The 24,782-nt window shown below is 44.2% G+C and overlaps 1 protein-coding gene across 2 annotated transcripts in view; it reads right to left on the bottom strand.

The window, feature by feature from the left end:
* The window catches only part of srrm3 (serine/arginine repetitive matrix 3), a 96,669-nt gene that overhangs the window by 18,020 nt on the left and 53,867 nt on the right, over positions 1-24,782 (bottom strand). For both annotated transcript variants that reach the window (XM_074612078.1, XM_074612079.1), the window contains 6 exons: positions 12,826-12,927; positions 6,270-6,371; positions 5,641-5,721; positions 5,065-5,133; positions 1,654-1,689; positions 301-351 (listed from right to left, as the gene is read on the bottom strand). In XM_074612078.1, the coding sequence (XP_074468179.1) occupies positions 301-351; positions 1,654-1,689; positions 5,065-5,133; positions 5,641-5,721; positions 6,270-6,371; positions 12,826-12,927 (441 nt within the window). The remainder of the gene's footprint in view (positions 1-300; positions 352-1,653; positions 1,690-5,064; positions 5,134-5,640; positions 5,722-6,269; positions 6,372-12,825; positions 12,928-24,782) is intronic.

The raw sequence follows: 24,782 nt of genomic DNA, 5'->3' as shown, positions 1-24,782 counted from the left end.
GAGGCTGAGCCTGAGATAATGGGTGTAAAATACCAATATAAATTTATGAGAGTGAATGTGATTCCAATTGTTGAGGACTGAGGCTATTGTTCTCCGTTTGTTTCACTGTGTGCAGATGGACAAATTGTGTTTATTCTTACACATTGCATGCTGTAGGCCTATGAACATCAAATCTGACTGATAATTAATATGAAACTTTGTTACACTGAAAAAAGCATGTAGCATTGCAAGATGTAGGTTTTCCTGTCAGTTCAACATGAACATGTAAATGGGATTAGAATGATTCTATGTGCATCTCACCTCTTTTTCTGTTTGTTCTTGTCTTTGTGTTTGTTCTTTGGGCTGCCCGATCTGAAACAAATGTCATGCGTAAGATAACGAAGCTGTGTACTTTAAAGGGGACATATCATGCTCATTTTCAGGTTCATACTTGTATTTTGGATTTCTACTAGAACATGTTTACATGCTTTAATGCTCATAAAAACGTTTCTCATACTGTCTGTCTGAATATACCTGTATTCACCCTCTGTCTGAAACGCTCCGTTTAGCGCCTGTCTCTTTAAGACCCCCTCCCGAAAAAACCCAGTCTGCTCTGATTGGCTTGCGAGAAAAAAACTTTGCGAAGGTAGTTCTCAAGCTGTGGGCGGTATATTGAGCCTGCATGTGACATAGGAAGGGGAGCCAAATCTGTATGGCTTGTTGAATCACATGTTTTCTGATCTAAGCTAGATGGACGACGTGTCTCCACTTCCTCCCACTGTACAAAAGTGAAGCCAAAACATCCCGGATACGGGAGGTGGCATATTGAGATTTTCACGTCATTTGGAGCCAGAGTCTGCACACTAGCGATCGGGGGGTGGGGGATGGGGGGGAGCTGCGGTAACGAGATCTCGCCCACACACATGTCCGAGCCAATCACCAGCCGAGCACAGCTGCAACTTGCTAGCGTGAGCCACCTAGCTGCTACGTTAGCACCACGCTAGCTGTTTGGCTAGAAAGACACAACAACTAAATATCCCTAAAACTACATTTATGATCTAATTCACACATTCTATAACACAGACTGGCGACGGATATGGAAAGTTACATCTCTCTCGTATAATTCCCGTATAATTGGCAGCTGCCAATCATGACATCTCACCCCCTTTTCACAGCATCAAATAACTAATTAAAAACAAACTTATAAGAAAAATTAACACTTGAACATACATTTGCGTGATAAGAACTACCTAGAATGACGGAAACCATCTTTGGTAAAAATGTATTTCCCATCCGCTAACACGGAGGGGGCGGGCTTTATGACCTATACTGCAGCCACCCACCAGGAGGCGATCGAGACGTTTTGGCTTCACTTTTGGGGAGCTGTAATGTCGTCCATCTTTATATACAGTCTATGGTTGGTAGGCTCTCCAGATACCCAAATGTATGTGCACAAACACTGAAAAATTGAGTTTTTCATGATATGTCCTCTTTAAAGCATGGGAAACACACATTCACACCCTTTTGTAAAAAGGAAACTCAGTGTACCACTCACCCATATGGATTGCATTCTCTTTTGAACAATCAGTAGGCAGAAATGACAATAACACACACCTTACACATGTTATGCACTTTATAATGTATTGTTTTTTACTTGTCTTATTCCATACACACCTGTATCTCCTCTTTTTCCTGGAGCCAGATGCAGATCTATAACGATAAAAAGAAAAACACCACAATCATCATAATGATGAGCTGAATAATTCATAAACAGCATGCTTCAACTGTGCACTAGGGGCCTGTTACAAGAAGCAGGTGCACAGAGTAATCTGGTTATTTTTAAATCCATGCGTCCATGTTCCAGATCTGAGGGGGTTCTGGGGAATTACTAAACTCGTTTCTTGAAATACATTCTAGGACATCAGAGGTAGTATTCTGGTCAAAGGCTAGAGGCTGAACCCGAAATCTAATCTGTGCTGTGTGCCACGAGTTATTTACTTTAAAAAATATTTTTCACAACCACCTCCAAAGAATATTGAAACTACATTAAGTCTTTGAAGGTGTGTAAGTATACAGATAATTACTCATATGACATATAAGTGTACGTTGGATGACAAATATGCCTCAACTAGGGCTGTCAATGTTGACGCAAATTCATTTTAAGGCCACTAATTTCGTCAACGCATTAACGCAACTTGTGATTTTTAGGTTGTAGCGGGCTCCGTTTTTAAAGCTAGAGTGAAGATACTGGCATCAAATGAAACTAGAAAACCTATATCATGCTAGCTTGTCATGAAGGAGGCTAAATAACACCCCAAACTTGTGCTCAATTTTGAGAATTTGATCTGACCTCAAGATACAGCATGTGAATGAAAATGGGTTCTATGGGTACCCACGAGTCTCCCCTTTACAGACATGCACACTTTATGATAATCACATGCAGTTTGGGGCAAGTCATAGTGAAGTCAGCACACTGACACACTGACAGCTGTTGTTGCCTGTTGGGCTGCAGTTTGCCACGTTATGATTTGAGCATATTGTTTATGCTAAATGCAGTACCTGTGAGGGTTTCTGGACAATATTTGTCATTGTTTTGTTTTAGTAATTGATTTCCAATAATAAATAAATACATACATTGGCAGAAAAAGCAAGCATATTTGCCCACTCCTATGTGAGTATTAAATACTTGACAAATCTCCCTTTAAGGTACATTTTGAACAGACAACAAATGTGCGATTAATGTGCGATTAACTACAGACAATCATTTGATTAGTCGCAATTAAATATTTGAATCGATTGACAGCCCTAGCCTCAACATACAAATTCAAACTGCATGCTGAATATTACAAACAGACTCAGCTACAGCTCCCAGTCACAGGCTAGATTTGTCACGGAATATGAACATGTTTCAAGTTACTGTGAACAGCAGGAGGATCATGTATTTTCATGTGCCAACAGCTCCTCAGTGGAATATTTCAACATGTATTTCTGCACTCCTAATGATGTGCATGTAACCGGTCTGAATCACACGCATACAGTACATCCATATATGCAGCAATGTCCACAGGGAGCTCCGGCATCAGGCTTTTACAGTTGGTATTCTATAGGTTGTGGATGTCATGCTTATTTTTTTTCTTCATTGCTGCTGCCTGCGATAAAGCAGGAGATTCAGTTTCCCTTTGACCACGTATTGAGCACGCGGTAATGACTGGGAGGCCGGGCCATTCCTCCGGTCCTCGGCGGTTCGACTCGACACATCACCTCCGTATCGCTTTCACCCTCGTTGCAGTTTCCATGGTGATTAGTCAGACCGGTCTGTGAGAGTTGCAGCTATTTTCCTGAAGAGCACTACATCCCCCCTGCTGTTCTACACACCTACAAGCGTGCGGTGGAAGTGGGAGGCAGTGGCAGCACAGAGTGTGTTGATTCACTGAGAAGGGGAGTAATAAAGCTGTCACAGTAATGTATGTGGCTGATATGTGACTCAGAGCTGTGTTTCCCCACTGGAGGGAACCAACATGGGACTACTGTATATATGGAGGAGGCGCTCATTCGTCTCCTCTTCTCTCACACACTCACGGCTAAATCCTTCACCTTCTAGCACAATGACATGGATACTGTATGTGAGGCGTATACGCGAGCTCAATGAGCCCAATGAAGCTATTATGTTAAAGTGAGTTGTAAATTACAAACAAGCAGCGGTATGCATGTATAGCTCCTTAATGTGCACCTTAAAACGGATACTAGCATCAAGGGAGGGTGGCTACTCTCTGGGGAGGAACCCCCTCCTACATCTATACATTATTCATACATCAACAGTACCTGCAATGCAGAGCAGCTTTGGTGTGAGGCTGGGAGGAGGAGGGATGGGGGGTTGATGGGAGGGGTTGGGGGGTGGGGAGGTGGGGTGGGGTTGGGGTGGATGTGGATGTGCGTGGATGGATGAGAGGTGGAAAACGGGAGCGGGGCAGTGCAGTGATGCTCAGCAGTTTGGTGAGAGGCTCATTTTTCTTGTGTTGTTGCGCCCCCATACAGGCTGGGTTATTACAGTCAAGCGCACGAGGAGAGAAATTGGAGGAGGAGGGCGCTCTACAATCGCTTATTGTGGTTATGATATCCCGAGGCGTTGCACAGGCATTTGTTGATGAGCTCTTGCTTTCTTCTCTTCTTCTTTTGTTTCCTGTCGTTCTCCCTTTCTTCTTTCTTTACTACTTCCCTTCCTTTTCATTCTTGTCTTCTCCTCCTTAACTTAATTTTTCTTCCTATCTTTGTCTTTCCTCCCTCCCTTTCTTTTTCTTCCTTTTTTCTCCCTTTCCGTCATCCTTTTCTTCTACATTTCCTTCTTCCTTTCCCTTTTCTTCTCATCTTTCTTTCTGTACTACTTCCCTTCCTTTTTCTTCCTTCGTCTGTCTTCCTTCCTTTTCTTTTTCTTCCTTTCATTCTTCCTTCCGCCTTTCTTTTCTTCCTTTCCCTACAACTTCCCTTACGTTTTATTCTTGTCCTTCCTCCTTTCCTTTTTTTCTTCCTCTTTCCTACTTCCCTTTCTTTTTCTTCCTGCCATTTTTTCCTTTCCTTCATCCTTTTCTTCTTGTCTCTTTCTTTCCTGCTTCCCTTCCTTTTTTCTCGTCTTTCCTCCTTTCCTTTTTCACTTCCTTTTTCTACCTATCTTTAAGTCTTTCCTCCTTCCCTTTCTTCCTTTCCTTCTTCCTTTCCCTTTTCTGTCTTCCCTTGTCTTTCTGTCATTACAACTTCACTTTCTTTTTCTTCTCGTCTTTACTCTTTTCCTTTTTCACTTCCATGTTCTTCCTATCAGTTAGTCTTTCCTCGTTCCATTCATCATTTTCTTTTTCTTCTTGTCTTTCTTTCCACCTTCCCTTTCCTTTTTTTCCCGTCTTTCTCCTTTTCTTCTTCCCTTCCTTTTCATCTTGTCTCTTTCTTTCGTTCCTCCCTTCCTTTTTATTCTCGTCTTTCCTTTTTCCCAGTGAAGCCACCTGTTGATAAACCCTTAAACAGCCACAGTATCTCTCTCATGCTGCCGTGTCACTGATGACTCTCACACACGGTGCTGTATATGTACACACTCACCTGTCTCGCTTGTGTTTCTTCCCACTCTTCTTCTTCTTCTCTCTGTGAGTGGGTGACGAGCTGCCGAACCTTTCGGTGGAGAGAAGGGAAGAATTTGCTAGTGACAAAAATGCAAAATGAGCCTCGGATCGCTGTTAACTTCTGGCTCTTCTCTCATCGTTGTGTTACTTTACATCCAGCCTCAGAGGGGATCGTTCTTAGCAAAGGTGACTTCCTACAGTATAGTAGCTCAGCTGATTCCTCTCTCTTTGTCCTCAACTCTATTCATCCCTCTGCCTCTCTCTTCTTATTCTTTCGCATCAATGATTCCGTCTCTCACTCTCTCTATTTCTTTTACTGACCTTGTCAAAAGAAAATGGTAGATGAGCCTATGCTTTGCTAATGACATCCTACAATTTTTCCCCACTCTCCACAATTGCAGTATCTGATGGCTCGTTAGCAATATTCACACCAAAATAATTGGAATCCCATTTTCACAAAACCACAGTGTAATTATTCTGTCAACGAGGCAGGGGAAAAAGAAAAGGGAGAAAAAGCGAACCACTTCCTCAATCAGTGGAAGCCGTTTCCACTCACCGGCTCCTTCGGCGGCCAGATTTCTTCTTCTTCCTTTTCTTTGGACGCGGGGATGGAGAGCTGCTTGATTTCCTCTTCACTCTGAATTGGCCGCAGAAGGGGAGAACGAGAGAGGGGGGGGAGTGAGATCGAGAGCCAGATCCAAAGCGAGAAAGGCAGAAATAACTCACAAGTGATTGTTATTATTATAATTTTCAGAAGGAATACATTTCTGATTATAGTTATTTGCTGCCGTGCAAGTGTCTATTTTCTCATTTCCTCAATTCATTCTGCCATAACATGCAATATTACCATACAATGGAAACGGGAAATGGCCTCGGGGAAGTGGCACTTAATCTTTTCTACGAAGTGACACATTCGGAGAGCACGATCTAAATGACCATCTGCATTGAACCATAAATAATGATGAGTTGGTTTCTCTCCAGGTGCATGTTGTTACTGGGTGTTGCCAGAGGATTTGAAGAGCACTTTTGTTTTATCTTGAGATCTATTTCATGTTTATGGCTATTATCATCCCAGAGGCCATGTGAAGGAGATAATAGGTGGCTGATTTAATTCACCACTTGAAGTGGGTCAGAGCTGGTCAACACATCTCCATTATACAGTGAGTGTTTAAACATGTGCTTTACCGGTTGTCACTGTGGTAATCGTGTTCATAGTCTCCATCTTCGTAGCCGACCAGTTCAGGGTTCTGTTCGTACTCGGCGGGCTGATAGTGCAGGTGGTTGACCCTGAAAAATTACAAGAGGCAAGGATCAGGAATGTGGAGTGTGTGAGTGTTGTGAGAAAGAGGAGTAACTGGAATAAAGTGAGCCCTGGTCAAAAACTATTTCCAAACAACTCTCATTAGAGACTCAAAGTGAAAGTGTAAAAGAGCCTCCAGTCATGCCAGCAGCTCTGTGAGGCTAACTGTACGGAAGCACGGCAATGATTTGAACTAAACGCTGACGTCAGCATGCTAACATGCTCACGACGACAACGCTGACATGCAGATGTTTAACCGATTTAATGTTCACCGTATTAGTTTAGCTTATCTCCTAGATGATGGCGCTAGATGACAAGACGAAGGATCACCATGTTTATTACAATTCATCCTGAGGGGAAAACGAATGTCTGTACCAAATGTCACGGCAATCCATCCAATAGTTGTTGAGACATTTCACTCAAAACCCACAAATGTCAACCAAGTCACCAAAATCAGTGGGATTCATCCTCTGAGGACCACGAATGTCCGTTAGTTTCAAAGACATCCATTAAGTAGTTGCTGAGATATTTCAGTCTGGACCAAAGCGGCGGACCGACCTAGCCGTAGAGCTAAACTGCAGGCTCATGAATGTATGTACCGACCCATCTGGCGTCTAACTTGGGAGCAATAAAACAAAAACAGGAAGTCAAGTATATGAAAATGTGACGCTCACACACTAAACTTTTGTGTGTGACTGTAGTTTTATACTGACATTTGAAATCTCCTCTCACCCCAGCAGTGAGAATATCATCATCTCTCACTCTTACAGCTCAGCTTGTGGGACTGATATCTTCCCACTTGTTCCACACACACACACACACACACACACACGCACACACACACACACACTCTAGTGTATATACAGACAGATGGCAGCAGCCTCCTCCCTTAATCCTCCCTGCCCCACTACCCCCTTCTCTCTTATGTGGCCTCCTCTGGTCCACCAGATCTGACCTTGCAGCCTCCATGTGGGCTAAAGAAACAGATAAAGAACACACCACTCTGATTATTTCGTCCCTCATGCCGTCCTATCTCTCCGACCTTGTCCCATCCCAGTATTGTTACAAACCCAGCGGGTCATGCTGGTACTTTTTACACAGAGATGTAGCATATTGAAGTAGTATACGCGGAGGTTATTTGGATTAGAGCGATGATGACAGAGACATAACCTCGATGACTAGCCATGCAGCCTCAATTAGTAAGAGAGAGATGAAAACAGTCAGGGGTAATGAGATGAAGAGGGTGAAGCGACACACTGAAAGAAGTTGACAAAGCAAAGGATAGTGCATCTACTAGTAAGGACATCAAACACACATGGGGCACACTATCAGAGCTAATTCCACATGAGAGCAAGAGGAGGAGGAGTGGTGGTGGAGGGAATCTGGAAGGAGAGCATGTGGAGGATTTGAGCGGGGCTCAGGCCTGATGGTTAGTTAGGAGGAGATGAGGCAACAAAGCCCTTAATTGGCTGAGCACCAGCGGGCACAGCAGGGATGCCAAGCACCAGCAAAATAGCCTCACTTCACATCGACAGCGCTTTTACGTACACAGATGGAGCCCCACTCACACACACACACACACACTGCAACACTCGCTCTGATGAATAAACTTGCATTATAAAAATCATGTTAATTTGAACTTGAGCAAGAAAAACAACAGTCTCAGAAAGCAGAATCAGTTGGGAGAGAGAAGTAAACAACTGTAGGCAGTGTGGGTGGAATACAGTTCACACGAGAGAGAAGGAATTTTAATTTGAACGAAGTTGGAAACTCTTATTAAAGTCCAAGTAAAGCAAAAAATAAATGTGTTCTGGGTTTTCCACACCACAGAAAAATGTGTTATTATCAACCCAGCCAAATTTGAATGATTAAAAAATATTGCCAAGTAAAATTAGGTTTCAAAGTCTGGAAAAAATAAGCAGTGTTCTCTGCTCGGTAACGCTGGTGGCGTGTCCACTGAAGGCTCTGAAACCACGCCCAATCACAGGCGAGGGTTCATTACATGTGTACAGTTATAGTATATACGATAGGGATGTGCATTGCAAGGAAAAATACTATTCAATAATCACTGGGAATTAGTCATTACTTTATGAAAATCGGCACATCTGCTTTCTTTCCCCTGGATTTTACATACAGGCTTTCATGCTCCAGGTTGTTAAACATTAAACAAATATTTAATATTAGTTATGGCAGGAAAGAACAGTGATGTTTGGTAGTGTAGTTGCACATTCAATATTTATCTATCACAAAAAATGAGGTCTCTAGCAATAAAAACTAAATGTGATTTCAGATAGAGGCTACTGTGTGCAGTAATATACGCAACATTCAAATGTTTCTAATTAGACCGCAGCGTGATCTGACAACGTTCATGCTAATGAGTTATTCTCTTGATTGATTTAAATATGTAAAATGCCAAAAAATGCCATTTGTTTTTGTCTAAGACTAGTGTCCCTGTAGGGATGAAGCACAACGCCAAGAAGAGCAATTACCAACAAATGAAACCATCTAGTGGTCCCCGTGCTTAGTCATTAGAGATAAATCAACTAATTCCCCATCCTGTGTCTAATCTCTCAGACGATGCCGTGCTCCAGCCGGAGACATCTGTCCAGCCTGGTCGTGATCAACGCGGCGTCCCTGTTAGGCAGATGAGTGAGTGTCCCTGTGCTTAATGGTGCCCTGGTGAGAGGAAGAGGCTCCCTAATTCAGCCACTGTCCCTGGGACCTGGCAGTGATGGACTGCGGCCAAGGCCCTGCTCAGGGCTGCGGCACAAAGTAGTGCAGCACCATTCGTATCCCCCACTCAGAGAGCCACTCTGCCACTGAAGGCCCGGATATATTTCTATTGCTGGGGAGAGTTATAGTTTGTTATTCTGGGAGGAGGAAAGTGGAGGTCGGATTGATTACTCCTCAGTAGGAGGGTGGGGAGCAAATAGCAGCTACTGTAGCAGCTTCATGGTGGTTGTATTAAGATGAAGGATTGACTGGGCGCTGATCAATTCTGTGATCTTGGGGGAAAAACCAGTGGGTGCACCCGGATTAGATATCTGCAGTCGAACGCAAGATTTTTATTGAAGCGATTGTTTGCAAATGAAGAAAGGTCCGTCTCAGAGGCGTTCTATCAGATATTGAATAGCTACCAGGGTCAGCTTCCCCCATTGATCCTGCTCGGTTCGGACAGTCTCTGTGTGTAAGCCTCAACGGCTCTGAGAGGCTTTACACACTGCATTCCTTTCTCTGGCCGTACGTTCACATCCGTTCTGCAGGAAATCAATGTGGGTACATCGGTGAACAGAGTTATGAGCTAGCTCATCCGTGTTTACTGCTAGTGTGTGAGAGTGTTACAGCTACAGCTGAGGGGCCTACAGCCTGCTGTCAATAGGAATAGTCCCTGGGGAAAAGATGGCATCTGAATAAAACCTACCAGCTTGAACAAAGACAAACCCGCTGAAGGCAGCAGTATAGCTGAGATCGTGATGGAGCCTCCTTTCATTTAGCAAATCTACACATCTACCGGTAGATCTATTATCTACATATATCTCTTTTGGCTTGAAGTTACGATGACATTAACGTCCTGTGCCCTAGCCATATTCCTCGTAAAAAACGCCTAAAATAACAGACTGACATTGCCATCCCTAGAGCGTTGCCATCAGCATTACTATAAAGGAGGCCCAGAAACAAACCCGGACTGTGACACAACCTCGCCGTTAATGAGATGAGATCACTAGCATACTGTACTGTTGGCTGTTTACCCTTGTGGGTCCATGTTAACCGATGTGAGGGTCCCCTACCATATTACCTATTAATGCGGGGGACTGTTGATCTGCTTATTGCTGGTGGCAGCGAGCATCGAGGGGCCTATAGCACAGTTTGGCCCACGGCTTGATTAAGGCATGTTTCCTATAATGCTTCAGAAGTGGTTACCTCAGGCGTAACGTCACAATGGTGGGCAGCGCACTGGGCAGAGGGACGTGGATTACTTCAGAAAGAGGTCTGTAGTTGTGTGTGTGTGTGTGTGTGTGTGTAAGGGCCTGTGGGAGTGTTGAGTGTGAGGGGGAGTGGGAATAACAACCCTGCAAATTACAACCTTCTTCAATTTTCCACATCAAGGCCTTTCTAGAGAGGGAAAGTTGCAGAATTCGAGACGAGCTCGGAAATCCCAAATTGACCCGACTCTGAAGTACCCTTGAGAGTGAACTAATGTGAAAAGCAAAACAAACAGCGCTTTCTGTATCTTCGTCGTTGTCTCTCCCTGGGCCACAGATGATTAAATTAAGTTCATTACATCACATCAGACCCCTATGCTAAAGGATCTCACTATTATACGGACAATTGGTAAAAGCGTCTACAGAATCCTCAAATTAGAAAAGAATGGCGTGGATAGAGGATCTTCAGACATATATCACAGAGCATGAAAGGGAAAAGGCTGGTTATCAAGTACAAACGTTATCCATCAATTAGGGCTGTCAAAGTTAACGCGATAATAACGCATTAACGCAAAAATGGGTTCTATGGGTACCCACGAGTCTCCCCTTTACAGACATGCCCACTTTATGATAATCACATGCAGTTTGGGGCAAGTCATAGTCAAGTCAGCACACTGACACACTGACAGCTGTTGTTGTCTGTCGGGCTGCAGTTTGCCATGTTATGATTTGAGCATATTATTTATGCTAAATGCAGTACCTGTGAGGTACTCCCATGTTGATAAGAGTAATAAATACTTGACAAATCTCCCTTTAAGCTATGGACAATCATGCAATTAATTGTGATTAAATAATTTAATCGATTGACAGCCCTACTATTAATACTAGATTAAAATTGATCCAACATAATTGGCTTATGAGAATGAATGTAACTCCTGAAAAACTCAATAAACTCAATCCTAACATCCCAGACAGGAGTATAAAATGTAGAGCAGAGAGGGGAACCTTATTTCATTGCATTTGGAAGTGTAAACACATGCAAGACTTTCGGAAAGGAATAATCGACACAATTTCTAACATCAGACGTCTCGAGGGAGACTTGAAAGATGTAACCAACTTATTTTGGAAAAGTGATGTATTGTGTTCAAAATCAATAAAGATATGTGATGGAAAAAAACATTAATTTAATTTCATTGGTCCTACGGTGCATCTCCATCCTCTGTAACTCCCTCCTCATTTCAGCGCGGTCTGGTTTAATGTCAGACACCGGCTGAGGTGCAGAGGAAGGAGAGTCATTAGTCTGGCCTGTGAGACAGGAAGCATCAGCGTCATTAGCAGTCATTAGTTCACAGACAGCGGGTCGTGTCCCCACCACCGCACTGCCTCTCTCAATCATTCACACGTACGGTATGATGGACTGACTCGGGAGGGACACCACGCCTACGTCCCGCTGCTGCTGCATGTTTGTGACGGCTGAAGCAGCGGTCTTCTGCGTGTCTGTCTGTGACCTGGATGGAGACTACACATTTTGGTTCTGTTAATTCCGTCCATGCTCGCCTCAGATGAGCGAGCGAGGCTTAGCGCTAAACAAATTGACAATTATCGTGCCAATCTTCGCCTCGATGGCTTCCAGCAGAGTTCAGAATAGACTTTAAAATGCTGCTGATTATTTTCAAAGCATCGGGGTTGTAACCGTTCCCTGTGTATTCAGAGAGGGGCATTATCAGTCAAAAGCCAAGGATTCAAATTAAAATTGATTGCACTTTTTTTTGCAATTACGGTCCGTATTCTTCGGAACGGACCGCCTGAAGACGTTATTAGACTGGCAGGCCATTGCTCATAACCTCTTTTAAAAATCTATTTCTGCTGGTACAGTATTTGATATTTATGGCTGTCTGGTTTTATTAGATTCATTTACTGTAATTAATTTATCATCAAGGATACAAACCTCTCTGGGATCCCGAATAGATTAGCTGAAGAAAAAGAAAGAAAAACGATATGCACAGTGCATGTGCTCTGAATCCAGATCTTTTGCAGTAACATGCAACATGCAAATACTTGACAAATCTCCCTTTAAGGTTCATTTTGAACAGATACAAAATGTGCGTTTAATTTGCGATTAATCGCGATTAACTATGGACAATCATGCGATTAACCGCGATTAAACAAATGAATCGATTGACAGCCCTAGTATTCAGACATTCGGTGTGGTTCATCCTTAATAATGTTTCACCAGATTAGTTGTGCAGTGCTGCGTAAAGCTTGACTGGTGTTGCAGGTTATTTTTACTTCATGATTCTCATGAATCTAGGCACTTTCATTGACACTTCAAACAAACTGTGTTTTCTTCTGGGCCTCCCTCCTCCCATTGGATGCACAACCTTCGATTTCTAAAGAGAATCATGGAATATGGCCCAGTGTATTTCTGACCTGTATTGTGTTGTAATGGACAAAAACCAAGATAGTGACAGCCAAAAACCAAGATGGCAATAGCCAAAAAACAGGTACAGGAACTTACCCTGGTTGTGTGTGTGAACCCTCTCTAGTGATAACGCCCTCCTTGTCCATCAGCATCTGTCTGAATGTGCTCACTTTCTGTCGAATCTCTTCTTCTGTGTACCTGAGGACGAACATAAAGACACAGCGGTTAGTAGAGGCACACATACACACACACACAGATACAACAGCAATCTGCAGTCTTGGCAGAGCAGTGAGCAGACAAGGGTGAAAGTGAATGATGAACATACTGCAAACTGAAGCAGCAGCTTTTAATAACAGCACTGAATGCAGCGGGGGCACCGGCAAAGCCAATTGTCATCCGTCATAACTGCCAGATGCCCGTGTAGGAGCCATGTCATCCCCAGCTATCAAACAGAGTCCAACAAATGGCAAAGACCGTCTGACTCCGACTGTTTCCTAGCCAAAAAATGACACTCAGCCCGATGATGTATGTTCTGATGAGTCACCGACGACCTCCCCCGACCCCGGCGGGTTCCTTGTCCGAGCCCGGACTGCATGTCATGTTTTATTCTATAAGCAAAGCGCTGAGTTGAGAGTAGCCGCGGGGCAACGTGAGGAGCTTTCAGCAAGCTGACAGACGGAATACTGCAAGGCAATTACAGTCTGTGTCACATTGTATTCAGATTTTCTAATTGAGAATATCTGGCTTTTTTCATTACATTGTCAGTGGGCGCAGCAGAAGAGCATCAAAACGATTAGTTGTACTTTAATTTCTTTGTGATATTATTAAGCGGTAGATAATGAATGAATCTCTTTTCGTGCACACAGCTTCGGGCTTCATCCTCCCAGTTTGTGAATAACACAAGTAGCAGCCTCTGACCGATGACAGCTCTGTGAGGGGACACAGCAATAATTCATCCCGCCTGTCGGAAGCAGCGGCAGCGACAATGAAGTTCCGTCCTGTGCCGTTCTACAGATTCTCATAGGGGAGTTATGCATGTCTTGTGAGCTTGACAGCGCATGGCCTCTTTAATGCACCGTACACCGAGCTGATCTATTCACACTATCTTCACACCATCTCCACATTCTGCTCTGGCTGTGGTAATGGGATGTAATGAGCTACAGAGGCAGAGGAACATGAAGGGAGAGAAGAGGACGGAGGGCGGAGGGAGGGGGGGAATTAATAAAGCCGTGAAAGTGTAGCCAGGAGACAGACATCCCAGAGTGAGACTGACTGGAAGCCTCGGACATTAATAATAGACTGGAGAGTTCGTATTAAGAACAGCAATAACAAGCATGATGTGTGAGGGGGGCTGCAGCATGTTTCACTAGTTATCCACAGTTACAAATTGGTAATAGAAAAAAAGAGTAGGGCCTTAGAAGTAGGGCTGTTAGAGTTAACACATTAACGCAAATCCGTTTTAACGCCGCAATTTTTTTTAACGCATCAACACAATTTGCATTTGTAGTTTGTAGCGGATTCAAACTAAAAAACTTAAAGAATCCATCGGTACCAACCATGTCACACTAGCGTGTTGTGAAGGAGATTAAATAACGCTCCAAACCTGCGCTATATTTTGGTGAGGAAAAACTGGCATGGCCATTTTCAAAGGGGTCGCTTGACCTCTGACCTCAAGATATGTGAATGAAAATGGGTTCTATGGGTACCCACGAGTCCCCTTTGCCCACCCCCATGTTGATAAGAATATTAAATACTTGTTAAATCTCCCTTTACAGATAAAAACAGATCAAAAACAGATTAGAAAATGAGCAATTAATTATGATTAACTATGGACAATCATGCGATTAATCATGATTAAATATTTCAAACAATTGACGGACCTACTTAGAAGTCATCATCTCTTTGAGTCTCAACATACTGATGCGTGATATTTGTGTCTTTGGTAAGTGACAACATCTGAAATGTGAGCTCCACTTTCAGTAACCAAAGTCCTGAGGAACTGTCCATCACTTAGTGCTGAAACGCTCAGCAGTTGGAGCAGCAGCGGTGATTGTGACACACAGCTCATAGAGGCACTTGAGGGACTTTAAAACCATTAGCGCCCCCATTGCGTCCATCCAAAACTCTACTTAGAAATCAGAGGAAAAAGACAGAACTGTTCTGAGAATGAGCCTGTTTTTAAGTTGTTGTTTTAAGTTCAGAGGGACTTGGCCTTGTGCTGGAGCTTGTTGAAGGAAACACACTACCAAACTCCCCTCTGAATTGCTCCAACGAGCATCCATGTTGTCGGCTGTTACACAAACTCCTGGGCGGCTGGGCTAAATGCTTGTGTTTTGTTTTTTACCCTCAGTTTTTTAAACTTTCATGTACCAAAGTTGTTTTTGGACCCCCTCCCAAGGCAGCGACAGGCAGGGATGTTAACTCTCACTGGCTCACTGGTTACGTGATCGGCCACCGCAGCATTTATCTAAAAGTTGATTCTGTTTCTACTTTTTGCCGCAGGCCGCTGCCGTCCTTTTGGCAACCCCAAAAACACTTGGTAACAGATTCTCTTTCCCTCTCTTAGCGGGGGGGGGGGCGGCTCATGGCAGGACCAACTCTACAAACTGGATTGTAAATGAACCGGGGGTCTCATTTCAGCGTGGAAATGGCATTAGTCTGAGGAGTGTTTGCTGTTCTCAGATTAAATATAGCAGCCGATACCATGTATTCTGACTTTGGTGCTGTCAGCGCACAGGCGGTGTGGAGAATGAGATTAGGAAAAAGAGCAATGGACGGAGAGCTGAAAAATAGCTGGAAGATGGCCCAACAGACAAGAAGCCGGCCGGTGTGACAGCACCATCAGGTCCCGCTGTACGGCAATCTCTGAGCCCAGCAGCTGTCAACTCGGCACAATGGAGGCCACAAACACACGCACTTTATATTCATGGCTTTCCATGCACATCGCAGGAGCCATCGCAGTACGCCGGCTGCTTCCCGACAACTCTACAGCGGTCCGGGCGTGCTCTCAGCTGTCGGTTGTGTATCGAGGAAGGGTGCACAATGGGTAAAAGGGTGAGAAGGCTCAGGAAAGATACTGGCTGAATGAGTTCAGGCCGAACAGGCTTTAGGGCGTTCTCTTTCACATTGTGCTGATGATGGTGAGGATGTTAGCACCTGAAAAAAGGGGTCAGAGCTTGAGAAGCTAAAGCTTCTGCTGACATATGACCTCCTCCCATTTCTCCTCTCTCTCTGTCCTCCGTTGAATTGCTCGATTCTGAAGCTCTGCACAGCTTTGCAGCATGAAGCACAGCAAAGTCGGGTTCTCGGTATAGTCCGTATAACTCACTAACCAAAGCTAGAGAGTGAACACCCAGCAGTGGTGCCGCTTCAACAAAAGACACCGGGGTTAAGAGGCATGAGCCTGAGAATCCCCCACAGCACCTGAATGTCCGCGGGGACCTGGCGAATGGTGAGTCACCTACAGACAGAAATAAATCTATGGGCAGAAGAAGTCGAAGGAAAGAAGAAACTTTTTCTTACGTGATCGGCAAACTTTCGCATTTAAGAGAGCAAAAAAAAAATCCATACGAGCTCTGAATCAATCTGTGTAAATTGCCACATATTGGATGTTTGTCAGTGGCTATTAGGATGAGCACACTGGAACAACACATCCCTCCTCTGCACATTTAATTAGCGCTTCTTGCAGCTGTAAAGGTATAGCTAACACACCATCTGTTCAGGCCTGACACATTGCAGAGGAGGGGCTGACTGGAGCGGTCACTCTCAGCGAGGCCGGGTAACACTGAATTCAAATTGAGATGAATGTTGACCCCTAACCCCTAACCACCGTGTAGACGAATATAACACATTTATACTGCATTAAAAAAACTGGATGTTTTTTGCCCCAAACTGCATTTGATTATCATGAAGTGGGCATGTCTGTAAAGGGGAGACTCGTGGGTACCCAGAAAACCCTTTTTCATTCACATATCTTGAGGTCAGAGGTCAAGGGACCCCTTTGAAAACGACCAAGCCAGTTTTTCCTCATATGATACCTGTAGCACTCTTTGCTTGAAAACTCAACAACCTCTGAAGAACAGAGTAGCAGCCGGACCCGGCGGCGGGCTGTCAGAGTGTTAAAGGGTTACTGAACATGGTGTTTTCATTTGTGTGTGCGTGCGTATGAGGTGGGACTGTTCAGAGGAGTGGAGCCAAATTAAATCCTTTTAGCCTACAGCATGCAAAGTCCCAGTGATTTGGGCGGAGAGAGACGGGGGGACATCGATCAGAGCGAGGGGCTTTCCCCGCCACCCCGGCCATGAAAAATCACCACGATTAAAGAACTTGATTGGAGTAATTAGACAGCTCCGAGCACCCACAGATCCCCCCCATTAACTCACCATCCTAGAAAATGAATAGTTGTGGCCCGGAGACCATCCTTATGCTGATAGCCATCGATTTGTGGAGGACGCGCCTACGTGTGGGGCGCGCGTGTGTGTGTGTGTGTGTGTGTGTGTGTGTGTGTGTGTGTGTGTGTGTGTGTGTGTACTCCTTCTGTGCGTGTGTGCGTGTACTCCTTCTGACTGCCACTGATGTTTCTGCGCTTCATGTGTGAAGAGAACAACCTTTTTTTTCCTCACAAGTCATCCCCGGGCGGTGCTGTACACCTACTGTATGAAACTCTGCAGCCATCAATCCCCGCTGCAAAGAGTACAACGTGATGCCAATGTAGTTAGTAAGATTGAATGGCGCTGGGACCACGGGAAGGCAAACCCGAACGCCCCCGCGTTTCTATTCCAGGGGCAGAATTTAAACGACCTCCAGAGCCACAGTGAAACAGTTCAACTCTCGAATGGAGAGGATTCTCAATTGATGCTCTCTCCAGTCATAGATTTTCTGGTTAGATAACAGCTAGTGGATAGGCCAGACAGAACAAGGAGCAAGGAAAGAGTACATCTTTCTCAGTATATATAAAGCTGCCCTGTTCACCTCCCCCACACTGGAAGCAGATCAATGGTTGGAGCAGCACAATCTGCCATCGCCTCTCTTTCTGATTGCTCATCTTCTCTACGACCTCCTGTAACAACATCATTTGAAGCGCTTTTCTCTACTATATTGGCTTGGGACCTCCCCCGGTGACAATGTATGAAATGGGTCATTCTCCTCAAGATGCTTTCCCTCCAATTTGCGGTCTGATAGGACGCAGGCTTATCGTCTTGTGACACAGGCTTTGGCTCGCAGGGAAACCTCCATCAGAGCAGAGATAGTTATTCGCTCCGGCCTTAGAGGCTCTGAGAGCAGCTCTCTTAATAAGATCCGAGCTGCTCGCGTCTCTTGCAATTCAAAAAGTGTCACTGCAGATGTTATTAAAGCGATGCCGCAGCAGCGGTGGCCAAAATACAACCATTCAGCTCCTGACTACTACGATAAACCTCTTTCCTTTCTGTCTCAATTTACTGTAGCCTATTACTATTTAACAGCTGTTTACTACTGACCATGTATGGATATGATTACTATCTTTGTTGTATGGCCTGGCTCAGGTTAAGCTCTTTGTAAAGCATGAACAAATACATACAGTTTTACTTTTACTTGTGAAATATTGCCAAATGGCTGACAATTTCCTCGCTCTGACTACCGTTACCGTACCGTGCTACCGCATTGTTGTTGTTTACTATCGTCACGTGATAAACTTCCAGCAATCGGTTCTTCTTTGCTGCTCTAAAACAGTAGTTGCCAGTGGCAGCCATGATACATCCAGGGCGACAGCACAGTGAAGGCTACTGTTTTGGAGCAACAAAGAAGAATTGATTTCTGAAGCTGATTATTTTTCTGGGTTAATAAATCATAGTATTGGATCGGTGCATAGACTACTTGCCGATGCCTAATCCCGAATTTCGGGCAGTATTGGACGCATTTCCAACGCATTAACGGAACTTACGATTGTTGATTAATTTCCAATAATAAATATATACATGCATTTGCATAAAGCAAGCATATTTGCCCACTGCCATGTTGAGTATTAAATATTTGACAAATCTCCCTTTGAGATACATTTTGAACAGATAAAAAATGTGTGATTAATTTGCAATTAATCGCGATTAACTATGGATACTTTAATCGATTGACAGCCTTTGTAAAAACACAGATTCAGTGATGCATCTCTGTGTTATGTTGTGTATTCTTTGCTTGTGCCAGGCTACACCTCTCTACTTGGCTTTAAAACAACAGTTTTTGTAATACACACATGCACGTCTAATTCTTCTGCTTGGTGAAGCAGCAGGCGGAACGTCTTCTGCCTTGTATTTAAAAAGCTATTATCATTGGCGGAAACACACAGTTTCATGCATGCATAAGAAGGGCCTAGCACACACCTGCCTCTCTGTTGTGAGTGTGTGTGTGTTAGTGTGTGCATGCGCAGTTGTGTATATGGAGTTCAAGTTTAAAGAGAGCTCCACGTACAGCCTGCAGATTAGAGTGAGTGAGGCCCTGTGAAGAGAGCTCATTAGAGAGCTGGAAAAAGGCTCAGCCACCACAGGAGTTCAACTCATCCGCAATCCTTATGCCTCAATTAGTGTGGGAAAAACAGCTCTGAAATACAATCTGGACATGGACCCTCACATGCAAAGCAGCCCCTGAGCTTGAAATCTGTCGGTGAACTGTGTTATCATGAGGTAGCAAAACGTGCTTTAAATCTGCAGTTGGTAACTTTGAGCAAATATGATAAAAAGTTATTTTTATAAAACTGTCACTATATCCTGAGACAGATAATCTGTGAAAAAAAAACAGGTTCTTCTGTCTCCTTTTAGTGCTCCTAATGGCATTTTTTTACTGTTAACAAATAACGAAATGATAATTAATAATTTTTACCAATTATTAGTAATGCTACAATTTTTATCAATATTTTGTGTAATATGAAATACACGTTTTTTATTATTATATTTATTATTTTATATATTAATATATGTATATTAATTATATTGTATCATCACAGATAAGAGACGATAACAATTACATTCTGATTACATTAGTAAAGTATTTATTATCAGTTTATTACTGCACATACTATAACATTTTCTATGCTATATTAAGTATTTGTTAGTGATTAACAAATGATTAGTAAACTTTTAAGAAATCGTTTGTAAAACATCTACAAACATTACATAGACAGATGGACCAGAAACCAATTATTACTCATTGACAAACTATTAACTATCTATCTAAATAATGTTCATAAATGCTTTACAAAGTATTTATTAATCATTTAACAAAGTATTATTATCATCAGTTACTTTATAATAGCCATCCAAATAATGTTTATAGACGTTGAACAAACTAATTATTAACAATTAACGGTGTTATAAAATCTGTCTATGTAATGTTTATAGATGTTTTACAATTTCTGAAAGGTTTATAAATCATTTCGTAATCATTAACAGATATTGACTGAGTTTAATTAACTATCAATCTACCATTTATAAATGATGGTTATTATAAAGTGTTGCCGAAGCATTTGTTGAGACTTTCAGTTCATGCAGTTCTTTCTGATGGAGAGATGACAGGATGTTGTTGGCGGTGCTTCAGCTATATGTACCGTTCCATCTCCTCCAACAGCTACTCTAACAGATCACAACGTATAGTGACCTAGAGAACATCTAATATACATAAAAGGCCAATGCTCCCTGCAGCGGCAGAGCACTCAAGAGCACCGGTGAGTGGCGGATGCTGCCGGGCGTCGGATGGCTAAATGAACAGGCTTCTTTAATTGCTCAGCCCGTCTAATTGGCTCCCAGGGTGAGGCCATCACTCATGACAGACTATTTATCCCGGTCCTATCTCTGGAGAAGAGCACGGCTGGGTTAGGAGGGGGGTCTGTGTGTAAAGGGAGGAGGGGAGTGTCTGCCATGCTGGCAGGGTTAGAGAAGGAGGCAGGCATCCAACCTGCCCCCCAGCCTAATCCTTCACACAGGCCCCGGTCAGGACGGGGGGCTCGGGGGGTGACGTACAGTCTGAGCCTGCTGGCTTATATCCACAACAAATGAAAACACACCCCAGCCACCATTTTAATTGTGTCTAATGCTTGGCATTGCTCTCCCTGTGTTTCATCCCCCCCGCTCTATCCCTTAATCCTGCACACATGCACTCACACTCCCTCATTTAAAGAGGAACATTAGAAATTGGAGAGGCGAGGGGGAGCTGTGCCGAGCCAAGCTGGCAAGTGAGATTCTCCCTTTATTATAGCTTAACGAGATGACTCAAGTCCGTCCAGAGCTTTAACACTCAGCTGAGTGGTCGCTGTCCTTCAAGCGCGCCCGTCTGCCAGCCGAGCTCGTGCAGTCTGACGAGTTGAGTGGAGCCGGTCAGCGCGGGTGTCTGCCTCTTCCTTGTATTCTGTCATCATTAGCCAAGCTGCTGCCTGACACTACGCTGTTCCACTAGACATCATGACTCTTTTACATCGCTCTCAAACCACGAGCAACTATATCTACTCCAAGCCAGGAGATGAGCTGACAGATGGCCGCAGTGCGCCCCCTCCTTTTTTTTAATTCATCTTTCCTGGTAAAGTCCGGCAGCTCCCTTTCAGCTACATCAATCTGTCGTAGCTCCACCATTAGCCCGCCGTCTTAACGAGGCCCCACTGCCTGACAAGCAGTCACGTTCAGGGAAGGAGGGACGGGTAGAAGAATTAGTGGAAGAAAAGTCTAATCCATCTCCACCGTCTCAAAGCCCCCCACAGGAGCATTGATTTAATTCATCTCCATACTCTAACAGCAGAGGGAGAGAGAGGAGGAAACAAGAAAAGGTCTACTTTTTTTTAGAAATTTGAAAAACGCTGGCCCCACATACTGGTTTGTGCCTGTCACCTCTCTCTCGTATCTTTAACCTTGCACGGCTGCTGGATTCTCGCGATGTCATGAGATCATGTGAGAATAGCTGGATCATATATCACACGAAAAGCCATCTCATCAGCCTAAAAGTAATGCATTTGTGTCCAGGGAGCCAGAGCACGGACCAATCAGCATCCTGTGAGGAGCTACTGGCGGCTAAGGGCGTGGCTGATGGTACGTGTCCACAACCTCCTTTGCTTCCCATTCATTGACTATGTCAGCAGTAGTGCAATGCATTTTGGTAGCGTGGCGGCGCGATTCGAGAGATGGGGCGTCACGTTGGCTGCTCATCATTTGCATAAAGTTGAGGTCTAGGATACTTTATGCATATCAAGACATATTTAGCAACTGCACAGCTTATTTCTCGCATAAAATGTTTTCAGAAACACATTTTGGTGAACTATTATACAAAAAAGTTTCCAAACGAGCCACCGTGTTGGTTCCGGTTTGAAAGCTGGGAGCAGCAGCCCATGAGCAAAGAGCTTATATTAATCCCCGTTTGCCACGAGGGAAAGCGTTCATCCAATCAGCTGCCTAGTGTCTTGCGTCTCGTGTCAGCCCATCAAGCGTCCAATGTTGGGAAATGAGATGATCCCTCGCAATAAAAAACGCCCCCTGTGGACATGTACCATCAGGTGTGCTGAGGCGACACGGAGGAGAGGCGACTGTTCGTTGTCAGGCAGCTCCTGAAGAGGTTAGTGGAAATGCTGCAATAGCTTCAGTTCTATCAAAACTGGAGAGTATTTCTTCATTGAAAGAAGAGCAAAGAACGGCACTGAAGGCTTTTCTTGATGGAAAAGATGTTGGCTTCGGCAAGAGTTTGATTGACAGATGGTTCAGCCAATCATCTGCCATCATTTCCAGACCGTTTCCAATGACAGCTTCTCAGATGGTTCTGTGTAACAAACCATCTGGTGGGTCAGGTTAATCGTTTCTAGCCTTGACCAAGAAAAAAAATAAAAAAGGCTCACTAATTAGCTCGCCCTTTATTCAATTAAATCACCCTCCCCTAATACATCGAGGATTAGCCGGCTTTCTATAAATGACAAATGTGATGTGAATAAAATGCCACGAGGTATCAGTAGGAAACTGAATTTTCTCCATACTGACACAGGATCACGGAGCTCATCATTAATTACAGTCTCAGCTAGCCTGGAGTTTGCCTGGGAGCTGTGGTTATTCAAGCAGCAGTGTGTGTGTGTGTGTGTGTGTGTGTGTGTGTGTGTGTGCGTGTGTGTGTGTGCAGATCAGCCTGAGAGAAGCCTTGAGATTGTGGATTAGGGCCAATTGCAGTCACTACAATTTTCATGGCCCTTGGCGTTAGCACACACTGAGCTCTTCCTAACTTTGTGCTGGAGGACGCACATAATGCTAATGAAACAGCCTACGCTGGGTTGACTGTCTCTATGGCAACCTCACTAATAACCACTACTTGAGGATGAGGCCATTAATACAAAGTTCAAGTGTTGGCTGCAAATATGCAACATCAAGGATGAGTAATGTTGCATCTGTGACATGAACAAGATTGTGAAGCAAAAATGTCTGGAGCTGATGTATGAATCTCCATGTATCTCCATGGCTGCATTCAAAACCGCCTACTACATACTACTAACGAACGCAGTATGCAGTATATAGTACATACTACATCACCAAGTTGGTGACGGCCAGAAACCAGGATAGTGACGGCCAGAAACCAAGATGGCGACGGCGGCCAAAAACCTAGATGGCGACGCCCAAAAACCAAGATGTCAACGGCCAAAATCCTAGATGGCGACTGCCAAAAACCAAGATGGCAACGGCCCAAAACCAAGATGGCAACGGCCAGAAACCAATATGGCGACGGCCAAGAACCTAGATGGCGGCAGCCAGAAACCAAGATGGCGACGCCCAAAAAACAAGATGTCAACGGCCAAAATCCAAGATGGCAACTGCCAAAAACCAAGATGGCAACGGCCCAAAACCAAGAAGGCGACGGCCAGAAACCAAGATGGTGACGGCCAGAAACCAAGATGGTGACGGCCAGAAACCAAGATGGCGACGACCAAAAACCAAGATGGCGACTGCCAACAACCAAGACGACAACAGCCCAAAACCAAGAAGGCGACGGCCAGAAACCAAGATGGCGACGGCCAAGAACCTAGATGGCGGCAGCCAGAAACCAAGATGGCGGCAGCCAGAAACCAAGATGGCGACGGCCAGAAACCAAGATGGTGACGGCCAGAAACCAAGATGGCGACGGCCAAAATGCTGAACTCAAGGCTTCAAAACGGTAGTCCGCAAACCATAGGGTGACACCATGGTGACTACATCCACTTTTTATATACAGTCAGTGGTTTGAACCCTGGAAATGATGCGTTTGTGTGTCATTTTCATCTGAGGTAAAATTTGTGTCATTGCTGTAATGTATGAAGAGGCTATGTGGTGCAATCTTGCTTCTAGGGATTCCTATGATTGGTTGCTCCAACCTGCTTAAACCAAGCTACACACACGTGAACAAATTCTATTCAAAAGCTTGAATTCGGAGAATAAACAGATTTATTTTTTCCCATGAGATGTTCCTACATTGTTTTTACTCATTTCTCACAATTTCAAAAGGCCCTATTCCCAGCACACTGTGGTTCTTGTCACAACTAACTCCCACTGTTGGTCTGGGGGCCGCGTAGAATCCCAACACACATATAGCAGCCAGTCTCTTCTTTTCACCCGGCAGTGAGGCTCTCCACCACCTCCCTGCTTCTCCACAGGTGCCCAACCGGTAAGAAGGAGCCACTAGAACGGTGACAAGGACGTGGCGGTCCTTCACCGGCTTGCTGATTGTGAGCATTGCCAATTATGTTAAATGGGGCAGCTGGCCAAGCAGGAAGCACCTGGTCTCTGCCAGAATGGTCCCTGTAGAGTCCTTCAGCTAATACGGAACTGTTTCATATTCCAGGAAGCCGTTACCATCAGGAACAGAGCATCCCGCCACATGACTTTCATTTGTTGCACGTCATTCTCTCCACCACAAAATTAGCATCATACAAGCATCATACAAGGATTCTTTTAAAAGGGAATGAAGAAGATGATAATGAATTCATCCTGATCCCATTTCCATGCTGCTAAAAATGGCCATATCAACAAAACGCAGCTGCTGTGCCCCATTTCCTAACAAAACACAGCCCCTTATGTTTATTACACTCCTCTAAA

This window comes from Sebastes fasciatus, chromosome 16 (assembly GCF_043250625.1).
Source record: "Sebastes fasciatus isolate fSebFas1 chromosome 16, fSebFas1.pri, whole genome shotgun sequence".
NCBI classification, from domain to species: domain Eukaryota; kingdom Metazoa; phylum Chordata; class Actinopteri; order Perciformes; family Sebastidae; genus Sebastes; species Sebastes fasciatus.
This window is presented reverse-complemented; position numbering and strand designations above follow the sequence as displayed.